This window comes from Rhopalosiphum maidis, chromosome 1 (genome assembly GCF_003676215.2).
Source record: "Rhopalosiphum maidis isolate BTI-1 chromosome 1, ASM367621v3, whole genome shotgun sequence".
In the NCBI taxonomy this organism is placed as follows: domain Eukaryota; kingdom Metazoa; phylum Arthropoda; class Insecta; order Hemiptera; family Aphididae; genus Rhopalosiphum; species Rhopalosiphum maidis.
Genome location: NC_040877.1, coordinates 32635637 through 32661397, shown reverse-complemented (window position 1 = coordinate 32661397; position 25761 = coordinate 32635637). Strand labels below are relative to the sequence as shown.

The following is a 25761-nucleotide window of genomic DNA, read 5'->3' as shown; positions in this document are numbered from 1 at the left end:
TGAATTTCTAATTATAAAATAATTTGTTAAATTTCACGATTTTTATGAATTTTGTCAAAATGGTTAATAATTTGCAAGAGAAAAAAGATTTATAAATATTTTATAAAATGTAGTTAAACTCATTAGTTTTCCTGTGTTAAAGATACAATAACGAAACGCGATAAATATTCACTATGTTCGAATATTTTACACAACTAAACTAAGCTAGTGATACAAAACGTGCGTGTGCAAATAATTTGTTTTTTTTTTAAATCCTGGAAGGTTCAATGTTGTCCTATACCACGAGACTCGTGGTACGAGTAACAACACGATGGGCACGATGTCAACATAAAAATACGTTATGATAGATACTGAAATTAATCCAGTAAAACTTACGTAATGATAGTAGCATAATTAAACTCATAACCACCACGTTTAAATTGTATATACAAATATCTATGAATAGTAAATTAAAAATAATTATTCAAAAATGTGATTCGTAGTGAGTTTATCTCCCGGATTGACCTCTACAAACCGGTTTCCCTACGCATTCACTACACATATATAGTTAGTGTTAACCATGTTTATATTATTTACCGTACAAGCGGCTATGCGACATTCGTATTACTTCTACGTTAATAATAAAAATATGTATAGTGGTGGTAAGACCGGCCGCGCGGTTAAAATATTATAGGTACACTGCGGTTAATCGTTCTATCGAGAGATGCTCATAGACGCCAGTTGAGCTGGAGCTCCGGCAGTAAGTTCATCTCACCGATTACTATTCGATATAATATATTTTTTATTGCACCATCGGCTGTTAAACATGTTTGGCACGAAGTTGCAAGTGAGTGTTTATTACGTTATATTGTACAATAATCCATGGTTTTATCCTATTAAACAATGAATTAAATTCTCTCTGTTTTTATACTTAAAAATAATTGTTGTCAGCATCCTAGTATGATAAAAAAAAAACTATTTAAGTTTTAAAAACAATACATTTGCACTTAATTGTTTTTTTTTTTATGAACTATTGAATACTTGCGATTACGCCATTATCAATCATAAACCAATGTCCATAAAGCTTGACAATCATTAATATTTATTTTTTAGAGACGAACGCTGGATTTGCGATACAATGAGATGTGGAACGACTGGGACAGCACGGCTGAACATCAAATGCCAAAGAAGTATGTACACGGACATTTGGTGTTGTCTTGGAAAAAAATTAATGTACATGTGAAACAAACTACCAAAACTTTTTTCCGGGGAACGAAAACCTCGTACAAGCAAATACTACACAACGGTGAATATGAAATGTTAGCTCTTGGCTGGTATCAGAATATTGCATACTTACACTGTTTTTAAATTAAAAAAAAAATATATTTAAAAATATTTGTAATGGTATGGGAACAGAATGATATGGAGTTGTTATATAAATATATTGTATAGGCATTAGACATGTAGTAATCAAGTTTATTTATTAAATATAAAGGTATACTTCAAACAAGGAAATAATATAATAATAAGTAGGCTCAAAAGTAGGTAGGTACCTATAATATGTTCAATGTTTATATCAGCGTTATCCACCCACAGTGCCATATCCAACATGCCATATTTGCACATAAATTCTCATCAATAAATAATATTTTATGTGTAATACCTATTTATAAATCTGAAAAAGACATTTTATTAATACTTATGCAAATACAGTGTAACCTCTAAATACCGGACATCCTTGGTATCTGAAATTCTGTCCGTTATTTGGAGGTATCCGGTATTTAGAGGGAGAAATATAATATTAGAGAAATAAAAAATTTTAATTATAATTTAAATATTGATTTATTTATTTAAAGTTATTTACACATATCCATAGGTACATAATAAATTTAATTTAAATTATTTTTATATATTTTTAAAAATGCAAAAGTAAAAAGATAAAAAATATTGATAATATAAATATTAAAACTAACATTCGACGCGAAGTCATTTCGTATGTTTAATGTATTTTCCAATTAAACAAAATTGCGATAGAAATGATTAAAATCAAAAGTTAAAATGCCATAAAACTATAAAAGTGTTCGTTATTTAGAGTGTCCGGTTTTCCTATAGAAAAGTAGTGAAAATGTCCCCGTTCTCCAAAAAATGTCCGCTATTTAGAGGAGTCCGTTAAGGGAGGTTTCACTGTATATTTAAAATTTAATAAAACACAAAAATAAATAATAATAATTATATTTTGTTGTGTATGAGTTATTTTAATTATTAAGATTTTGTAATAACAAATAATAACCTAACCTATTAGTAATATTACGAATAAAGATCCAATGTTTAAAAAAATATTTGTTTTCCTAATTTATATTTAATTATATTAAGTCGGGGATTGTGTTTAATTAATTTGTTTACATAATTGCCTATGGGAGCAAAAGTACAGACGTTGATTTTTAAATTATATTAAAATACAAGTAAAAACAATAACAATTTGGATAGTTATATTAATATAACACATTAATTATATAGTTTATTAAATAGTAACTAAAATAGCGTATAACACTAATCTATTACAACTTACAACGATCAATTTAAATTATAAATTTGAAGGTTATAGGACTCAAACGAATTTTTTAATTAAAATATATCAAAATGTTAAAAAGAATTATTTGATTAATAATTTACAGTAAAATAAGGCATCTTTAACAATGATTTGAAATAAAAATTAACATTTAAGTATACACTGTGGCCCTAATGAATATTATTTTTATACTAAACTAAATTATTTTAATTTAGTTTTTAACTATATAGGAACTAACATATTCTAAAAATCATAATAATTTGAATAAATGTATTGTTGTAGAATAAAAGAGGTGATTTAATATATTAAAGATTCTTATGATTTGGTATTCTGATTGCACCCTCCTTCCCCCCAACAAATAATGTTATCAAAATACATGATATATATTTATTTTTGTAATTGGACTTTAACATTTCAACACTTCAACAGGTTTGGGGAATTACCTACATTGTAAAAAGCAATAACCATACTGGGGGGAATAAAAATGTATTATTTATAAAGAGCCGGTCAACATTTTTTCCTAGTCTGGTAAAATCTGAAATGACGTCACTGGTTGAAAAATAAAATGGTAACCATAAATAACGTAATAATATAGATAGGTACATAATATGTGATGGTTTTTTTACCGACGTTAAATCGATCATATTTTTTACGTTTATTTCGTTTATCTAAATTTTTTTAAAAAATAGCCAGGATTTATCTTAAATTTTTAATAACATATGAGTTAATTTTTAAAGACTTTTTAGTAATGGAATATAATTTGTATTTAATTTAATTGGAAAACATAATATGACTAATAAGTAATGGTTATTTATATTTAATTTAGAATTATAAACTATTGAACTATATATTACGTTAGAGAACCAGAGACATAATTGGTTGACGTGCTATCCTTAACAATTGTACCATATATAAGTATGCCATTAAACGTTTCAAATATTAAATAAATTAAAGATTATTTTATTTTTGTATAATCTATCTTCCCTAATTCTCAATAAACTGGGGCTTTGCAATATACTTCGAAATATTTTTAACTTTTGGTATGTATTTTTAACATTTAATTTTCTACTATACAGCAATACCTAACCAAACTTTAATAATCATCAACATTTCAATACCTATTAATAATAAAAACGTTTAACCTTAGTCGGTAACATAATACTTTACTAGACTCATACTTCATAGACTCGGGGATTCCGTCAAATCTGTTAGATTGATATGAAAACACATAATGTATTGTCTAATGATAAAATAATATGATTGCAGTCTTAATTATTATAATTGCATTTTTTTTATATAAGTAATTTATTGATTTATGAAGATAGATAACGTTAAATAGCGGCATTCAAAAGGAACATTGATAAAAATAATGTTATTATTTTGATTAGAAAATATTCATTAAATTAAACTATATAATTAAATTTAAATTTATTTTAGTTATCTAATATTTAAAACTTACTTACATTTTTGATTAATTAAATTTCTGTGAATTGAAAATACACATACTTAATTTGTTATTATTACTTTTCAAAACAATATAATATTTTGTAAATATCACGTATTTTACTAATTTAATGTTTTAAATATTTTCAGTTAGTGGAAACGTACAATGTGGAAATCTTCTTGGAATAATGGGTCCAAGGTATATCATTCATTCATTTTAATAAACTTAAATATTATTTTTTTATTATTATATAATTTTTTCATTTAGTGGTTCAGGAAAAACTACTTTGATGGCGACCATAAGTCACCGAACTAAAGGTTAGTAAGGCTTTTCTGTTCAAGTAGTTTTATCTTTAGATGTTTATTATTTATCTATTTTTAGGAAATTTTGAAGGAGAATTATTACTCAACGGACGACCAATATCTGAAGAAGTCATGATTAAGATATCTGGTTTTGTTCCTCAACACGATATCAGTTTTGATCAGTTGACAGCATTGGAACACTTGTCTCTGATGGTATTAAAATAGCATTGTTAAATTTTATAAAAATAATTTTTTACTTTATGTTTATTTTGCTGTTTCAAGGCCAATTTGAAAGTATCACGAAAAACAACTAAAATAGAATTAAAAGAACACATTGATGAAATAGTTTCCACGTTGGGCATGACTAAGTTCTTGAACACGAGAATATCGTTTTTATCCGGAGGAGAACGGAAAAAAATCGCTCTCGCAGTTCAATTATTAAATAACCCACCTATATTGTTTTGTGATGAAATAACAACAGGTCTAGACAGTTACTCTGCCGCACACATTGTAAACACTTTAAAAAATGTCGCACGAATGGGTAAAATTGTGATATGTACCATTCATCAACCAGCGTCTGGTGTATTTGGAAAATTCGATGATGTATTATTGTTATCAAATGGATTATTAGCATATCAAGGACCTGTCACAATGGTCCATCAATTATTCCAAAAGTATGCTTTAACTTTTAATAGTAACGATAATTCATTAAAACTAAATGTGTTTAATATGGTTTAGGTTCAATTATGAATGCCCGGATATGTTCAATGAAGCTGACTTTGTGATTTCTATTCTTAATTCTGAAAATGAAAAAGTAAAAGAAAATGTAAAAGAAATGTGCAAGTTAACATCATCAGATCAACAAATGGATTTAAATTACGATTTATTTAACGATCAAGTAAACATAATTAGTTTAAGAAATAAGTGTGTATAACATTTTATGAATTATGTATTTATTTACAATATTTCAGACTAAATATGATCCTCAACAATTAGAAACGTTAGAAACGTAAGTAAACGTATATTATTTTTTAAAATTTGTGCTTTAACATTTATCATGATTATTTTATATTTATAATGAATTGGGTCAAGTATTGTAAATAGTAGTAATAAATAAATATTTTATATTGAAGATTAAGTATACTGAAAAATTAAAATATAAATATATAATAAATAAATAAATAAAAATATTAAAAAAGAAAGTTATTATGATCTTATTATTTTTTTTATTTAGACTAAAACCAACATGGGCCACACAGTTCAATTTGGTTTTTAATAGATCCATCAAATGTTTTGCAAGAAATTATAAAAATCATCTACTGGAACTGGGAACTATTTGGGTAATATTACTTAAAACCGAATAGTTTTTTCATTAATATTATGTTCAATTTATTGAGTTTTTAAAAAAACATTTTTAAGCACAATTAACACAATTTATATAATTTATAGTGTAAAAATAGCTTAATTTTATTAAAATGTGCCGAACACAGGTTTTCACAAAAATATAATTTTTTTAAATGTATAATTAAAAATAATAATGATAATAATAATTTACATAAACAGCATTCAAATGTGATTGCTAGGAAAATATATTTATATTTTAGATTCTGGGCGTAGTGATGTGAAGCATGAATTTATTGATTTTACAATATGTATTTGTTTTATTGTTAGAGAAAAGTTTTTTAATAGATAAATTCTTTAATCTACAATGCTAAGGATGGTGTCTGGTAATAAATTGGATATTGTTTGAACTTTATGAGATCAAAAGTAATAAATTCAAAGTAGTTTTCAAAATAATTGGGGAAGAAAAATAATCGGATTATGGGATATTGATACAAAATTAGTTTTTAATAAAATGCTATTTTTGTTGTTAATCAAAATTTAATAACCATCTCTGCAAACTAATTATTTAAAGTAATATTTTCTAGATATTTTATAATTTATAAATATTTTGAGTTTTTTGTGCTAATTTTAATACTTAAGTCATTTAGCCATAAGGTTTAAAAATCTATTATAATAGGTTTCTCATAAGTTATCATTAGAAGAATTAAAAAAATTTTTGTGTAAAGCCACATTATAATTATATTAGAAAATAAAATTTTGATTTGATTGGAAATTTATAAAAAAAATAACGATTTTTCGTTTAACGGTTTTAGTTATTTAAATAAAGTAAAACGAGCATGTTTGGTGAATCATATTATATAGAGGTATTATATTACTAATAAATAATATTATTGAACTATTATATTAAAACAGGTAAAAACTGGTTTTAATTCGATACATTTTATTTGGACAAAGTTCTTACTTACCACCAATAAATCTGCCGTGAAAATATTTATTATTAATTTTTAGGTCCATGAATTTAAATAAAAATATATAATTTGCTCAAAATTTACTCACGACATAAAAGTGAAAATATAAAACGCATAGTTATTTATAAAAAATTTTAAATTTTATACTGTGCATTAACTAAAGTCCCCAGCAATGGCTATGAGAACGTCCGTAACAAATTAGTTTAAATTAGGTATTTTAGTATTTGTACTTATTTTTTTTTTGTTAAAATTTTGTTTAGAATTACACTATAAATGGTTTTTTTTTAGTATTTATTATGTTTATAGTTTTTAGGTGTCATTATTTCTGCTCCATTTGCGAACCTGCAGTTTGATACAAAAGCAGTACAAAATTGGGAAGGATTTTGGTTGATATTTGTCATTAACTATGTGTTCCACTTCAGTTATTCTGCTATCCCATTATATCAAGTTAAATTTGCAATTGTCCACCGAGAAATTCACAATAAAGTATATCCATTGAGTACATATTTTTTGTCCGAATTGGTGATAGCGGTATGCAATACGATAACGTGATAAATTTGCATTGATGCATAATAACTATAGTATAAAAATATTTATCTTATAGATTTTTTGGATAATGATAAAAATGCTATTTTACTGTGTTTCTGCGTTTTGGATTGTTGGTGCTGATCAGAGTAGCTTGCAATTATTGGCGTTTTATTTATTAGCGTTTGCAGCCTATTCATATGGTAATTATACTTGACTTAATAATGAATAATACCGATTGCAATTTAAAAACGAAAGTTTTGGTACAGACTGTATAGAGCAATAGTACAATATTAAGACATTTTCATATATTTATACCCAAACGTTTCAATTAAAAATATTTTGAAAATTGTACAAAATGAAATGAAATATAGATTACTACTTAACTATAATAATAGTAATAAATAAATTTATTTTATTTTTCATTACTTATTAGGTATACCTATCAATAATTATTATATTTATATTATTGTCATTACAGGAAGTTTGTTGTCAGCATATTTTACTTATCTAGAAAACACTATGATATTTGCAACATTGTACGATTTTTTGTCATTGCCTCTCAGTGGTGCTTATTTATCATTTATGTAAGTTTATTTTCAGTTTATAATAATTCCTTAAAGTTATTAATATAAGTTAGCTAGTATATATTTGTAATTTAATATTTAAAAATTAGGTCTTTACCAAAAGTGATATATTCTCTAAGATACTTTTCGCTATTCTTCCTTGGTTGTGAAGCAGCATCAGTTTTATTTTGGGACAGAATTAAATCTTTACGTGAGTATATTATTCAATTGATAATTTATGATCCAGTTTCAAGAAAATTTCTTTTCAATAACGATATGTTTTGTATATTTGTAGCGTGTGTTGATGTTACTAATTGTTTGGACAGTGGGAAAGCAGTATTAAGAAAGTATGGTTATATAAGTAGTGAATTATATTCAGACATGATGATATTAGCTTTGGTTTGTATATTAACTAATATATTTGGTTACTTCCGTGTTCTTAAAAAGATGAAAAAACAACCAGCCTATTAAAATGTATATATTTTCATAAATATAACAAATATATATAAATGTAATTAATTATACATACTATGCAATGGAAAATTAAATATACAATCATTAAACATTTATAAGAATTATTATGCTTTAAATAACTAGATATTTCGTAATTGTATATATTCGATATTGTTTAAAATAAGTAGTTAATAAACAGAATCATGATAATTTTTTAAAAACATGTTCAATATAGGTAAACGTTTAACGGGAATAGTTATGTATAGTGTGGAACTGTGGAAACAATATTATCTTTTTCTATTGATTTTATGATTCTAAAATTAAACTGAAATACTTCATTAGTTTAAACTGGATATTAATATAATGAATGTAAGTGATTCGCCATCTATTCATCTATATTATCTATCCTATACCGATATAATTATATTGATTCCATACATATTACATTATATATATATATATACATTATACATTCAAAACATTAAATAAATAACACATAGATATCTAAATTAACAATCTTATTAATTGTGTTTAATGGATCGAGATCACGGTCATCTGGTTATTTGATAGATACCGTGCTCAAGATCGTCAAGTGAATTTATTTGTAGATTTTATAATTTTGTATTTTTTTTTTTTTTTATTGTTTTGGAAATTATTCTTTAGTAATAATTGTTATGCAACAGTTTTTTTTTTTTTTTGTAGAACAATAAATAATTATATATTAGTTAAATGTTAAATAATAGTTATTGCTTACGTACATTTAAAAATAGATAGTTAGAAAAAGCTTTTCAATCAGTCGTTTCGGTGGGTTGTGCATCTTGTAATCTTTTATTTTCTTCCGAAAGTATTGAAAACTTTTCGTCGTACTTAACGCGCATATTTTCAAAACGTTCAGATTGTTGTTTGTATTCAGATCTGAGTTCATCATTTAACCTGAAAAATCATAATATTTTCTCATAAGAATACACAAATTATAAATTATAGGTATATCGTATTTGTTATTGAGGTATATGTTTTTAAGAAATCTGATAGTATTGATGTGCATAGGATTTTCTTAACAAGATAACTGTTGTTTTGTTATGGATGCGTGTTAAAAGTAAAGTACACTTTTAATACAATTAAATAAATGTTGCACAGGCATTATAGCTTTTAAAATTGTATGCTGTGACAATTTTTTTTATTTATGTTATATACCTACTGTAAACACTTATACAAGACATGTGTATCTATTGCCACTGGTTATAAAATATACAATTAGTAATAGTATTTATAATAAATTTTATTACTTATTAATATGTAATAAAAATTGAAGAATTTAAGTATATTATATATTTATATAGGTTGAATAGGTTGATAAAGATAAAAATGTTCATCGAAAATATTGGCTTTATAAAACTATATTATTATTAATATATTTTACTGTTTAAATTGTACCTACTATTATTTATGTACTCGTATAGAATGCATAAATTGCCTAATGTGGTTATAAATGACCATATTAAAAAAAGGTCGTTGATTAATTTGATAATATGATTATAAGCTTCATTTTCAAAAGCAAACGAAACAACAAAGTTGAATTATAATGCAATTTACTCGTGATGCATCGTGTAATACTCTAATGGATTCGTCTGTAATTATTTTGGTTATAAACTTACTTAGCAGCTAAATTCATTTTTTCAATTATTGCACTGTGACGACTTCTCTCTTCGTTGATTTTGCCTTGAAGACTTTCCAAATCTTCTGTCATACGATTCACTTCTGTGTTACGAATAGCCAACATGTGCTTTGTGATGTCCACAACTTCTTTCAATGAACTCGTCTGCAGAAAAAAATTGACTTAATTACGTGGTTTATTATTATGTAACAATATACCAAATATCTCAACGCGTTGTCAGTGAATTTTTTCTCAGATTTTTTTCTTAAAATATGGAAAATAAATTAAAATTTATATTTTTTTAATTATTTATTTTAATATTTAAAAAAAAAAATATTATTGTGTTTGGTATTTCTAAAAATATTGAAATAACCATTTCATTGAGCTACCTAATAATAATTTATATATATTTTTTAATAGTAGAAAAATTAATAAATTTCTATTAGGTGTAATAATAGTAAGCTACGTAAAAATCTTATTGTTTCAGAAGGATGTGGCTAAACTTTATGGTGTAGACATTGACATTTATAGGTGGATAGAACCGTTAGGTGGATATAACTGTAAATATTATATTATTATGAATATGTGTTATTTTTTAATACTTTTCATGTATAATTATTTTATAATATTCGATTAATATCACACAAACTTGTAACGTGAGTGCTTCAATGTGTTTTTCCTGTGTGACACATCGATCGGCCTTTTCTTTTAACATATCAATCACTTTAACTAAAAATTTCTGTAGATTTCTATTCTGTTTTTTCAAATCTTCAGGTGATAAATCAGTCACGTCACGTAAAACTTCTCCAATATCTCCCATATCCTATAAAACATTTGTCATTTTTACAACAGAAAATAAAATAATTCTTAATTCAACAAATTTATTGTACACGCTTATTTAAATTTAGGGATTAGTTTAACAGAAACCTACAAAAGAAACACAAATTCGAGTTATTATAAAATCGATGAAATGTTAAACTATCGGAGATTGTTAAAATATGAAATTATTTAGCAATTTTGTATATTGGTTACTTATTATTATGCTTTTGTAGAGTTGTAATTTATATTTTAAAAATTTATTACATAATCATACCTTAACGGATCCGTGATTAGGGGTGTCCATGATATTATTTGATGTATACAACAGCACACACGACAATATTAAGATATTGATGCAGTCAACTATCTTACTCGATGATGAATAAACTATGCGTGTTAGACTAAAGCCGAAAAATCAAAACATGTTATATGTTTTAGAACAGTCAGTGATCCACATTCGTTAGCTTGGAGTAATGCCAATCAATTGGCTTAAAAATAACTTCAACTCAAGGGACCTCCTTGTGGTATTGTTAGCAAAAACATCAAAACGACCTCCCTCAGGAATAATAAAATATTTTTTAATCATTTGGTTTTTAATATATTTAAAATATAAATACTATGGAAGCAATCACTGATTAACGTAGGTACAATATAATAGATTTTTTTAAATTTGTAACACATATTTCAGTATTTTAAACCATCATATTATTATAAATATTAAATAACTATTGTATAACTGCAATTAATTATAATGCCAAAAAATATATGATTATTAATAGATTACTATAACTTTGTCAAAATCTACACTATGATGATACATAATTTTGATTGAGTTTAAACAGTTATGGTTACTGCAATTTCAAGTAACTATAAAGTTACAGATTGTTTAGGAGAGAAAAAATTTTATAAAATAAATTTAATGTAGTTTGTTAACTATGAAATTTACATTTTTTACATAACTATATTTATAGTACTGGCAAGGTATGCGTGTATGGCAAGAAAATAATAAAGATACAATGTATTAGGTATTATACAACTTATTAGGCAAGTACGTGTTATTAGCTAAAATATAAATCGTTAAATTAATTAATTTTTTGTATCTTCTAAGTTACATATTATAATTTATACTATTTATTGACTTATTGTATTGTAATAAAAGTCATATAACAACATGTCAAATGACGAAATGACGAATGTGAAAAAATATGCCTATAAATGTATAAACATTATAAAAACATAATGTAATTACTTGTTGACATATTAAATTTTTGAAATTATTTATCGAATCGAAATTATTGAACTTATTTAATATTTATCTGTATTAATTTTTATACTAAAAATTTTAATTCAAGTGTTTAACAACGTTATTTTTTTATAAATTAATTATATATTTCAGTTAATTATACCTATATAGTTTATATTATAGAGTTATTTTAAATGAAGTATATTATATGATAAGTGAGCAGGTGAAATTAACATACAAAAAAGTTTGACAGAGTCAATGACGGTAAGTTTTTTCCAGGTAAGAAGGTCATTTCAACGGAATCAATATACTCTCTACTCTTTGGTCAATCGTTATCGAACTTACTAATTACCTATATGTCTATATTCATTAGAAGAGCCATCACTAATAATTCCGAATTTTTACAAATAAAAGGAGTCATATCTCACCAAAAGATAAATGAAAAATAAAAATGCAAACATCAGTTAACCCAATTCTGATTAATCATTAACTAACTAATATAATAGTTGTTGTTTCTTTTTTGTGATTGTAAGTGCAAATAGACTGCAATTTTCTAATCTCACCATAAAATAATTTAATTTGTTTTGATTCTTAAAATGCATTTACTTGCGTACGGCCCTGCCCTCTCTTCGTATTTTTTTAACTTATCAATTTCAATTAATAATGAAACGAATGCATTAATATGTAACAACATATTAATGCATTCGTTTCATTATTTATTTTACATTTTTATTTAATATTCTTACTGTGGTGGCTGAGTGCATTTACATATGGATGTTATCAAACCTTTTGCTTTTTTATATTGTAAACATATATTATAATATATATTATTTTCTATGAATTCTTTATCTTTTTACCTACGAATACAACCTAATTGGCATAGTTGATTTTATTTTTCTATAGCACGTTATAGAGGTTTGATGGGCTTGTATTATATTAATATTAGACAATAATTAGATAGCCTTGTCCCACTCTCAAGTCTCAGGTATGGTTTATTATTTTAATTAGTATTACTTATGTAACATATGTTTTCGTATAGAGTATAGCAAAACAAGTAATGTCAATAATTGTACTCGTACATATTTAATATTTAAAAATAGTTAAGCTTAACATATGTTTGAATATTTATAATTTTTGAGTTATTAAATTAATTTTATGTCTCAAAATAAATATGCCTAAACAGATGTCTTCAAATTCTTGCTTTGAAGTAGTTACGTCCAAATGGTCATACCCAAACAGTTATTGCAACATATCCCATTTCTCTGTAAAATGTATATTAAATTATTAGTAGTTATTAGTACCGATATAGATATATCGTAAAAAGATTAAAACAAAAAATATTATCATATTTGAACATAATTAAAATTATAATATTTACGTTTTTTCCAATTATAATAATAACTATTAAAATTATATTAATATCACATTTATTTTTATCTTACTTATTTCCTGTTGGCTGTTACTGTTTTGTTCAAATTAACCAGCCAATGAGAAGAATCCATAGTTTGAAATTTTTTGAGTGTATTTTTAGTAGCAAAATACCAAATTATTCCAATAATAGTGCATATAAGCATTTCTACATAATAACCACTCACTGTTACAATACACTCGTCTTCATTTAAACACGGCTAAATAATTAGGTAACATAATACATATAGTTAGTTATAACTAAAATATTCATAAATTAAAAATTGAGTACCTAATGAATCGTTATTAATATTAAATAGGTAACAGTTAAATTGTTTTTAGTAACATATTTATTTCGAAATATTATTCAGAGGTTTGTTAACACTACAGTCTGTTTAATTAACGTTTTAATCAATAAAGTCAAATATCTTTGTTCTATATTTAGATTCTTTTTAAGAAATTTATAGGCATTTGATATTTTTTTAGATTTTTTCCTATTAATGTCATTAAAACATTTTTTGCTTTGTCAAAAATTTGAAAATTAAATACAAGTTTCCTTAAAGTTTTACTTTAGCTATTTAAAAATATTAATATTACAAAAACACAATTTTTTTAGGAATTTGAAGTTTAGAATTTGACACAATTATAAATACTTTCAAAATATTCTGTAACTAAATATTCAATTGTAATTGTTTAAACTTGAAAATTAAGTATAGATTCTTACAAATTTGAACAAAATTTGAATGAAATTAGATATTTAAACGAAAAATAACAATTTTCGTTTTTTTATTGTAATTCAAAAATATTTTTCGTGATGATTTGAAGTTTTTATGTATATTATTATATTTTATATACACAAATATACAATAACTTTTTAAAACAATTAACTGTGTTATATTGCCTATTTATACCGAGAATTTATTCACACGATTCTGTGATATAAATTAGCATTGACTTAAAAGTTAATAACAATAACATAATAATTAATAATATAAGAAATATAATATTTTCGGGAAAAATTAATTCAACCTTCCGTATTGTTAATATTACTAATTTTAAAATAAATTATTTTAATAGCAATATAAATGTATTATAAAATATACTTAATTAACCTATATTATAGGCTGACAGAATATCTTCGCTCAAAATTGTTTTTCGTTTTCATTGATTTATCAGTTAATTAAAATTTAACACATTATATTACTGTGACTTACCTACTTAATGACGAGAGAAACCATGACATTGGACCGATACCTAAAGGGCTGATAGTTCAAACATTTACCTAACATGACAACTATTATAAATATTGAATTGATTTGGATATTTTTAAACATGTCGTAATATTATTGGTATTATAAACGCACAATGGCAGTTATAATACTAATAATAATTGTTATCATAGATGATGACCTAGTGCCCTTGTCTATTTAATTGTATGTTATCGATATTTTGTATTATCTGCCGGACTATTGCCTATTGGCTATACAGTTTATTAGATAATCACTACAGATAAACAAAAGACATAATTCATAACAATTTTAAAAAAAATGTATTACTATGTTGGTCCATTAGACACTAGTTTTAGGGACCTTATTATATATAATGATGTATCTACATTTAACACCTATTATTCAACAAACCCAATATCTTCATTCCTCTTTTTTTTTTAAATTTAAAATCATGATCATTCAAAAGATTTAAACACAAGATACTGATTGAAAAATTAGGAATAATACTCAAGTTTAGCTTAAATTTACATCATTTAATAAAACGACACTCAATGAAATAATATTCTATCAGATATTTTTTCTAATAACTATTAATTGGTATCAAACAATAATCTAGTATGTTCCTATTGTACCTACTCAATGTTCAGCTTATAGAATAATTATAATATTATTAAAGTTGTATAATATCTTACATATTCAGAATTTTTTAGTGTAGAACATTTATTTGGCGAACATTCTTTGAATGACAACACATCAATCAGTCCCAATGAAGCAGTTGACGTCCATATATATGCTAAATTTGCAAAAGTATTCAATAACGTCATGTAAGTAGAACCAATACGACAATCACTTATTCGAGAAAAAAAAGCTAATGTAGATATAAACATAGTGTGCATTAGAATCTATAAAATATATACATAATAAAGATTATTAATTATATCATCTTTACTGATTTTAATAAATATTAATTATTATGTAATACAAATTAATTAAAAGTTATCTTTATTTTAACTGGTGATTAAATATTTCGATGTCACGAGTAAAACGCTTTATATATTATACTCGATTAACAAGTTAAGTAACAAATAACAGTGTAACATTAAGAGTAAATTAACTCACTTGTTGTATTGATGATAGAAATATGAGAAGTGGATAGTAATATATTGAAGTATATCCATGTCCATCAAGTGATAACAATTTGGGCGTATAATAAATAAACAGAGCAAATGCAATGTTCAAAAGCAATCTAAAAAATATATATTTCAAAAGTGTATTGTAATCATAAATTAAATCTCTATATAAAATATACATAGATATATTTTATAGTATATATATATATATAATAGATACTAATATTAATATCAAGTGTTATTTAATAGATTTTACGTGGGTTGTAAGTTAGATTTCTGTGTATTTGCCCATATGTCTGTACTTATATTGCCGGAAATGTACTAAAATATTTTTGTCAATCCAGTCGTAAAAGTCATCACATTATTAAGTATACAATAATGACTGTGAAGTGATATTGTATGATGCAAATCATAACTATGATAACTTGTGTATGCATGACGCGGTCCGTCTTGAAACGCCACGGTCTCGGAAGTAGGTGAACGGAGGCATTTCAATAATATTGACGGTTAAAGAAATACTGTCTGTCTGTCTATCTGTTTGATGGTTAGGCACAATATTATATTGTAACGCGGATTAAACACGGGTGTTCATTAATATATATGAGATAGAAAAATAAATTATATTTATACGTACAGGGCACATGACGCGTGTCATATTCAGACTAATAATTCTCACGTGAATATTATCATTAAGTGAATCGAATAACGCGAAAAATAACCGTCTTAAGATTCGTCTGATGTAGTCCGCGAATACGGCGGTTTTTGCCACGATTCCTCCGAAATATTTTCACGTTGTAGGTACTATATGTCGGCCACTTATGTCGGTATCGGCTGCCGCGGATTGTATTGAATATATTGAATAGAATATATAGTTATCGGTCGGCGGTAGATGATTGATAAAAATATCTGAGGGTCGTATCAAGGACCCTGACGGAATTCGCAATGATTATATTATTGTAATATTGTCATTGATGATTACCAAACAGAACAATTCACAAAAACGGCAATATTGTTATATTATTATTGCTAATTTTACGGATATTCTTTTGTGTTATAACACGTAGAGTAAATTGTATGTATATTGTTGCTAGATCTTTAATTTTACTTTGTAATATCTACCTGCTGGGTATAATTTTCAAGTATAAACTTATCGGTTTTGGACCTGAAGTGTATTTCCCTATAACGAATGATATAATAACGTTTATTACAGACATCACTGTTTCTATCATTGATAGGTCTTCTTTTGATACACCTGCGTCAACGAGTTTTAAGGTAGACACATTGTCAGTTACAGCATATCCAATCTTTGATAAAAACAAAAATGACAATAATTATAAGTGTGAAATTGGTGAATGGCGAGTTTAATTTGAGATATTTTTATATTATGGTTAAGTTATGGGCTTTTATTCAAATTATATTGTATTATGAATTGTATAATGAATTTAATTATATTATGATTATATTTACCTTCGAAGTTATCATTATTATCATCAATATTTGAATACTAGGTAATTTTAATATGTCCCATAATAATAAATAGTTATGAACCACATTAATTTTTTCGTGATCATCCTCAAATACAATATCCTTTTCTTTTTTGAATATGCAAACTAAAGTTGTTACTAATATGAAAATTATTCCCCAACCGTAGAATAAGCCTATAAAAATCAAATGATAGGTAAGTTATATAAATTTAGTAAATAATATCAAGTATTATACTTGAAATTTGATAATGAAATTTAGAAGGCATACATTTTTGTAATGGTGATCACATATTAAGATTAACAATGATAATTATTGTAAAATACAATAATTGTATAAAACAATTTGATATAAACAAACTTCAAACTATACTTATATAGTAGCAATAAACTATTAAAGTGTCATCAAAATATTTGGTGTGATCATTAGAGCTCTTAAGGTTTTTAACGGATAGTCAGAGAGGTTATTAAATTATTATGTTGTACATCACTTGTTTATTCAGGTCTCGTAACGTGATATGGTGACACATTTGTGGTACATACGGAAAATCTACCTACGGATTTCGCAGAATGCAGATATTCAAACATTGTTTGTTTTAAACATATGTACAGTGTGCATTAGAACCTAAATTCGGCGCGGACAAAACGATTCCGCAGCAAATATGTTTCGATAATGTGGAAATTCCGCTGAAAAACGTCTTGAAAGTGTGACACAGAGACATCGCCGACACCGGTATAAGTATTTTGAATTCTCAGCGGAGGAAAGTCATAATAATTTGGCTTTTTTTGAGATATTTAGACATTTGGCAAGAATACAAGCATAGAATATAACAATACAAGGAATAGTTGAAACAACTACTGAAGCTAAAGCTGATCGATTTATTTTCATCAGGTTTTTTTTTATTATTGACATAAATTGATTATACTGATATGTGGTCTATCCACAAGAATGATTACCCACCGCAAATAATTATTCCTTATGTACATTATTTGTATAAGATATTACAATTTAATACAAAAAGTTTCGTAACATTTTATGAACACGATTTTAGATTTTACATAACGTTAATCGCATTTTGTGTATTTCCTTACTTTTGACTCATCACTCATCACGTATCAATTAGATCAAATTTGCTTACAGAAAACGTTTTAAATGTTAAAAATTGAATTAAATATCTGCTACAAAATGTCATGACAGTGTGAAAACATAATATTATGCAGGACACGTGTATATAAAAAAACATATTAGTGTATCACTGTAAAACTAATACCTTCCTCAATTCCTAGAATCTAAAATTTAATTTGTATGTTGTATATATCTGAAAATTATTTATCGTACAATTTATCTACAAAGCAAATGTTGTTTGTGTTTTAAATTAATCAAACAATATTAAAAAAAAAAAATTAAAAACTATGTTACTTTTGTTTAAGCTGTTAAGTTTTTATTAATATTATTATCTAAGTATATTTTTTCTGTATACATATTTTTAATTTTTTTATTTGTTTTATTATATTTTAACTAAACTAGGCATGCATTCCACGCGTGTGGTGGTATTGGTAGTTAATAAAAATTTCTTTAATCGGAACTACTAAATATTAGAATTATATCAATCAATTATATATCAATTATATTAATTGCTTACTTACTTTTCACAGAAACTATGCCACCCACAGCAGGTGTATTTCGTAAGTATTTATTACAAAACTCTTCAGATGTAAACAAAATAAGTACCATGGAACCTATCATAGAACCTATTGTTTGTCCCGATGCATTGCAAGTAGACGCATAGCCTACGTTATTCCTATAAAAAAATTTGTAGTAAACTATTATCATTTATACACTCATAATAATGATTAATGATATATATTAACTCTTACCTTTTCAAAATCGTCAGTGCCCAACCGTCCACTACAATATCCTGGGTGGCGGCTAAAAAGTTCATCATGAAGAAAATGTAAGCCAGCATTTTGATGTTTGGTTTTCCAGTTTCAGGTAACAAATTATCAATGTCACTTGCCGCATACATAAAAATTATTCCTATTAATAATATACTACGATATAGGTACATGGAAATAATTAGCGATTTAAAATAATAATAACCATTGTGGTTTATAAGAGCTTTTAATAATTACCAATTAGTAAATAGTCACCACCTTATTATTTTAATGAAAAGATTATACGTTTTTAGTTAATAATACTTTAAAATGTCTATCAACTCGTATATTTTAAATAAACATGTTTAAAAGCAGGTTTCAATACATTTAACTGTTATTGTTACGTCATTTTTTTTTTTTTTTTATTATTATAAACATAATATTAATTTAACATGATTTATATACCGATTAAATATTGAACAGGCATTAACCAAGACTTCCGCCTTCCAAATTTTTGTACATAGAGTGCGTCTACTAATGGCGCCCATAAGAGTTTCAAGCTAAATGGCCATTTTGTTATACTATATACTGCCTGAAATAAAACAATATTATTTGCTAAAATGAGAATTTTTTTAGGTAGGTATACACCATAATTGACAAAAACAATAATTTTAATATTTATTATAATCATATAATAACTGTATTATTATTTATTAGTTTACCTGATCTTTGTACGTCACATTTTTCTTGCTTTGTAATAGTATCGTCATAGCCCCGGATATGCCTAATGGCAAGCCTTGCATTGTGTAAAGTAGTAATAAAAAAAAAAAGTTTATCCAATCTCCTTTTAAATTTGTTTTGGTTAATGTTATATCGTTCACATTTTCAGGTATTTCAAGTTCAACTCTGAGTCCTGACGATTTCTTCATATTCAGTGCTCGCACGATATGTTCGTGATCGAAAAATAACCGTTCCACGAGAAATGTATTATTGAACTAAAAACAATTGTTATACTATATTTTTAACATTAATAAATGTATTCGTTATATTCTTATCGTAATATGTTTGACCTATGGTATAATAATATTCTTCGCTTTAATCAATTGTAAATGTTGCAAATTAGTGAACAATAGTAACACACATTACAAACAAATAACAGTTATATGTTAACTCGTAGTTAATATATAAATTATATTTTACCGGAAGATAAATGAAAAATAAAAATCTGAAATATAGGTAAAATTAACACATTTTAAAAGCATTTGAAATGAATTAATATAAATTTAATGTAAATTATATTTTAAAGAATAAAAAAAAAAACGAACATAAGTAAAACTGAAATTAAAATAATGTCATAGTCACTTTTAAAATTTGTAGTTCTTAAAAAATAAAATATAAGTATAGATTTTTTGAACTGTGTGAAAAAAATTGAATACGTGACCAGTATAATAATATTAATATATTAAATAATAAACATTTGTATCAATTACTATCAAATGACAATATGAGAAGTAACACGAATTGAATTTAATCAGTCATATTAAGTGTACAATTTGTAAGTACAAAATATTAAATTAGATAAACTATAAAAACTATTTATTTACAACGAAAAAAATTAACTAATGTTTACAAAATACAATAAGGTATATCAGTAGTTCGTGCAGTTTCAATTAGTAAGATCCACCGGATGTAATACTTATTATTGTATAATAATTCTAACATAATTACGCTGATTAAATTAGCATGGTGTATAATAATCGCTGATAAAATTATTTCTTATCAGTTATCATAAAGATTAAAATATTACAATCTTCGTGTTTATTAAATTAATATGAAAATTAATATAAAAAATAAGTATATAAGAAACACACAGACTTTAAACATATTAAATGATGAAACTAATTTTAATCTTCATTTTCGTACATATGTAACTGTATTGGTCAACTTAAACTAATTATTATTTTCAGCTAAGTCTCTATGCCCACTAAACATACATTTTATACCGCATTTAAAATCAGCTCATAGACGATATTTGAATTAGTATTTGATACTGTTAGGGAAAACATCTGAATTATTGACATATATTTATTTTACTACCGTATAGGTACAAAGATGTATCTATGAATGTAATTAAACGTGATTGTGTTTTATAAAAAATACAGTGTAATTTATACTTATATCAATATTTTATACTATATTAAATTATAGAATACCACCGAATATGTATTTTTAAGGTAATGATTGCGTTCAAGTCTCAGCGCAACTGTTATACGACAGTAAAAATAGTTTTTGCAATAATTTTGTATGTTTAAAAGAGTAATGAAAATAGCAACATTTTTCGCGAAAAACAAAATGTTATCAGTTTTGTAAATGGTTTGTACGGATAACGTCTGAAGCATGTCCAGTAACGCCTAAGATAATGTATGTTTTTATATTTATAGTAAGATTGATAATTACTATTTACTTGTAGCCAGTGGCCTAACTAGATACTTGGAAGCCCTAAATTCAAGTATAAAGTAGAGTCCCCTATCCAAAAACGTAAATAGCCTTAAACAATCCAAGGCACACTGTTTCCTCTCCTCCCAATTCCCTAAGGTAATCAAAACCATTGCATCGATAATAATTTCATAAAATAAAAAATAGTTCTATAAGCTACATTTTTTTAAATATTATAAATTTATCTAAGTTAAATTCAGTATTGATATTTTTAGAACTCTTTGTAAAAAATTATCTACAAAATGCTTTACATAATAATGAGGAAAAAACAATAGTAGAGAAAATTAACCCTGGGTAGTTAATTTATTATAGTATACATATAATCTAATGCAATCTAGATGTGTTAATATAAATTATACATATTTATATAAACATTTAAGTATAGTATATTTTTTATATACTTATCATGTTTACTTATAGTTAAATCATACTATTTAGTAAAAATACAAATGTTGTTCTTTATAAAATGACTTGGACATTTTTTATTGATTGTCACCTTGACTAATGTTTAATTCTTCTTTATTTTTAGAAAATAAACAAAATCCAATAAAAAATTAATAAACACATTTTCTAGTTTTATCAAATAAAAAATAATTAGTTAGATAGGCACACAATTTAATTATTAATTATTTTAATATACTATATGCAACCTAACTGTTTTGTAACCCTTAATTTTTTAAACATTTAGCGCATCAAAATAATATCATCTTTTTGAAAATGTATAAAAAACAAAAAATATATAATAGAAATACATAATTTGATTAATAAATGTAATTTTGTCTTTATACATTAATGAATCTTGATTGAAAATGCTTTAAAATAAATAACTTAAATAGTAACCGCCCCTACGATACCACTCCCCCTTTCATCGGCTATGGCTCATCGAGTTGTGATAATGAATTTATATAAATAGGAAGAAAATTGGATATTTAAAACACCTTTTTGGCCTCCATTTATTATTTAGCTATGATAATAATTTTATAATATTATTAAAGCTATTAGTATGTTTATATTAAAATATAGGAAAAACAACAGTTTTTATTCTTTGGCCACTGAGCAGCCACTTGCATTATTAGAGGGCCCCCGATAAATCAAGGGCCCGAAAGTTTCCATCTTTATTTTCACAACTTACCCGCTAGTTGTGCCACTGCTTATGTGGTGTATATTCGGGTAAAAAGTCAATTATTGCTATCCTCGATCGCCGTCGACGATATATTATGTTTATTTGGTTGTACTATATCTTTGTTATCCAAATTCTGGCTTTTTAAACGGACCACGCACTTGACGGTTAGGGATTAAACTCGTGAGATATTGGGCGGTACTGGTTCGCACACAAATACCAAAAAGACAACTTGTTTGCGCAGAGTTACCTTTTAGTTAGGTACCGTGCATGTTAATACTTGTCTTGTTTATTAATAATTGTGAATAGTTAATACTTGTTTAAAAGTATTTATATACATTTTCCTACCTCTTAAATAGACTATAATAGAAAAATTAACACTTTTTAAAAAACGATACATAGTTAATTTAAAATTATTTATACTAATACAAACATTTTCACATAGCGATTAGAAAACTTCACAAATTTTTAAATCAATGTTCAGTAAATATAGTTTAGAGTTACAAAATATATGTACGCATACTGTAAGTTTTCGAGATGTACTGTTTTTAGGGAATTTAACAATATTTCCGTATTCTTTATCGATGATTTTTACTATTTATTGATGCCCAGATCTGTATAATAGACAGGTAAAATACAATTGTTGTCATGTGCGAAAACCAGTTATACATTTAATATCACCGTGTGCCCAGTGGCGTTCTCAGGAATTTTCAATTGGGGGAGGGGTTCTGAAAATTAACTAGAATACAAAAGTGGGGAGGGGCTCTGCCCCAACACCCCCCGTAGTCATACTAATTATAAATTTTGTACTATTTAAAAAAATTATATATTTATTAGCATCACGTTATAATAAAAAATCTAATTTTCTGGGCTTTTTTCCAGATCGTCCACCACTTCTTCAGCTGTTAGAGGCACATCTCCACGGATTGATAGCATTGTGAGTCCATTAAGACCAAGATCTATAAAGATCTTCTTTAAAGATCTTGAATTAAGACGGCTCTAAAATAATTTAACAGATTTCAGGTTTCTTTTAGAGTTCATTTTTAATATTGGAAAATCATAATTTACTGGTGGTGTCCATAAGTTATTTAAAACCTTAAAAAATGTAATGTACATTAAGTAACTTTAATTAGGTTACACAGGTTTTTAATTAATTTAATTTCTTTAAATAAAAAAATTTGAAAATAATATGTGATTAAACTTATCAGTGACAAATGCACTCACTATGTTTTTTTCAATATCAGACAAGCATCGATTTATAAAGAAACCTATATCATTTGTTGGTCCAACTTCAACAGGTGCATTACATTCTAACATGTCTAACTGAAATAAAGAAAAGCAAAGCAACAAGAAAAACATCTATAATTAAAGCACTATTTCATCTATTCTGCGGTAAATGCGGTTAAAGCAAATAGCAATAGTGTGATATCTAAATTTTAATGTAAAAAGTACTTAGCTAACCATTTACGGATACTAGTTTATTTGGTATATAGTCTAATTCTGAACGTCAGTGGCATAAACTGGGTGCTGCAAATGCAGCACTTACACCACCACATCTAAAATGTGGTGGTGCAAAGGTATTTTTTTGCACCACCAGAAGGCAGAAAATCATTGAAATATATAAACAGATACTGAATTGTAAATTTCGTGCATGTAATAGGCATTATCAAAATTATTATTCTATCTATTTTCTAAAATAATAAAATCAAAAATATGGCAATAATTCAATACCTGACAAATTAGAATCAAAAATTGAATACATAAAACAAAATGACATTCACAAAGGTTTTCCAGAGACATTAAAAATATTCCTAACAATATCTACTCATACAGCAGGTTGTGAAAGATCTTTTTCTTGTCTAAAGAGGTTAAAAACGTACCTTAGAACGACTATGGGGCAAGAAAGGCTTAGTAATTTGGCTACTTTGCAGATCGAAAAAAAGAATAATATTAATTTGGACCAAGTAATTGATGAATTCGATTCGGGAACTGCGGAAAGAGGACGTAATCTTAACTTAAAATAAATATAAAAACATTTTTGACTATTTTTTTTATTAATATTATAATAATAAAGATTTTACTGCCAAAATAATTCAAAATGTATTTATTATTTAAAGAAATATAGTATGGGAAAATATATAATTTATAGGGAAGGATTTTACTTAGGAAGTTGGATTATTGGTGTGTTGGAAATTATTGGTTGAGAATATGCCTCTGCACCACCAGAAATTAGACCAAATTTTCTATATTATAATCAGTAAAATCAATAATCAATTATTAATTTTATTTTTATTTTTATTTATTATATTAATTTAATCACTTAATCAATAATCGTGACATTGTTGGTAAAAAAATATTATGTTGTGATACGCATATGAAATAGTTAAAAAAAAATACGGCCAATGGGGTGGTGGTGTTCAAACCCCATGACCCCCCCCCCCCGTGAGTACGCCACTGCGTGTGCCCAAACGAGTTCCGATTTTTCAGGAAAAATATAAAAATGTGCGCTAATAAGTTGCAGCCAGATATATGCAGATTATCGATTTGTCATTTATATTATATAATATGAGAACCACAATACCTTGAATAACACAACATTCCAAATTACACATCAAACACAAGTTGTTCATCCGTCTTAAACAGCGCGAGAAGAAACAACCACAATCACAAAACGCAAAATGCTTTCTGTCAAGTATTTGGCAAGTGATAATAGTTCTAACCACATGTAAATATTATATTAGATAGGTATATTATCTATGATACCTATTAACCCTATCGTTTTATGAGTAGACTTACCTCGAAAAGTCGTGAATATTCATTGAACCTATCAATTCTTGTGAATATGCAATTTTCTCATCCGTTTATTAACTTATTATAAATTATTAATATCTATACCTGCCATGCTCAAATAAACTTATAATTTTTCAAAATTTATCTATGTCGATTATCGTTTGACCATCGTTATTCTATATAAATTATATTGTAAGAAAATTAAAAATATTTAGAAATTATTCAATAAAATGAACGTTTGGTAATAAAAGGAAAAAAAAAGAAAAATCCCGATTAAACATATTTAACAAAGGACTGTAAAAACTCCTAGTCTGTTCGCCTGTTGTATCTCCTACAGCGTCGGTTGTCGCCGACCTAAAGGCAATAA

General features: G+C 25.7%; 3 protein-coding genes across 6 annotated transcripts; 1 reads left to right on the top strand and 2 right to left on the bottom strand.

Annotated features, from left to right (window-relative positions):
• Positions 1 to 674: 674 nt before the first annotated feature.
• LOC113549808 (protein scarlet-like) lies at positions 675 to 8586 on the top strand. 2 transcript variants are annotated; one of them, XM_026951276.1, is made up of 14 exons: positions 675 to 826; positions 1093 to 1285; positions 4142 to 4190; positions 4260 to 4309; positions 4374 to 4507; positions 4577 to 4968; positions 5033 to 5192; positions 5266 to 5303; positions 5529 to 5634; positions 6913 to 7137; positions 7211 to 7334; positions 7613 to 7718; positions 7808 to 7908; positions 7993 to 8586. In XM_026951276.1, exons 1-14 carry the CDS (start codon positions 806 to 808, stop codon positions 8166 to 8168), a joined length of 1875 nt encoding a protein of 624 aa, XP_026807077.1. In that variant the 5' UTR covers positions 675 to 805; the 3' UTR covers positions 8169 to 8586. The 2 variants fall into 2 exon arrangements, with proteins under 2 accessions (XP_026807077.1, XP_026807078.1); XM_026951277.1 differs by lacking the exon at positions 675 to 826 and having other exon boundaries at positions 1178 to 1298; positions 7993 to 8168.
• On the bottom strand, positions 1438 to 11261 carry LOC113549809. Of its 3 annotated transcripts, none has more exons than XM_026951280.1 (5): positions 10898 to 11261; positions 10454 to 10627; positions 9806 to 9969; positions 8909 to 9083; positions 1438 to 1654 (listed from the first exon to the last, which is right to left on the bottom strand). In XM_026951280.1, exons 1-4 carry the CDS (start codon positions 10925 to 10927, stop codon positions 8939 to 8941), a joined length of 513 nt encoding a protein of 170 aa, XP_026807081.1. In that variant the 5' UTR covers positions 10928 to 11261; the 3' UTR covers positions 1438 to 1654; positions 8909 to 8938. The 3 variants fall into 3 exon arrangements, with proteins under 3 accessions (XP_026807081.1, XP_026807080.1, XP_026807079.1); XM_026951279.1 differs by lacking the exon at positions 1438 to 1654 and adding an exon at positions 4970 to 5094; XM_026951278.1 differs by lacking the exon at positions 1438 to 1654 and having other exon boundaries at positions 8850 to 9083; positions 10898 to 11260.
• Positions 11262 to 12840: 1579 nt separating this feature from the next.
• LOC113553225 (acetyl-coenzyme A transporter 1-like) lies at positions 12841 to 20200 on the bottom strand. The gene is made up of 11 exons (XM_026956442.1): positions 20189 to 20200; positions 19711 to 19983; positions 19454 to 19580; positions 18992 to 19151; positions 18761 to 18915; positions 17100 to 17290; positions 16752 to 16936; positions 15622 to 15748; positions 15195 to 15404; positions 13309 to 13494; positions 12841 to 13128 (listed from the first exon to the last, which is right to left on the bottom strand). Exons 2-10 carry the CDS (start codon positions 19915 to 19917, stop codon positions 13309 to 13311), a joined length of 1548 nt encoding a protein of 515 aa, XP_026812243.1. The 5' UTR covers positions 19918 to 19983; positions 20189 to 20200; the 3' UTR covers positions 12841 to 13128.
• Between the last annotated feature and the right edge of the window lie 5561 nt (positions 20201 to 25761).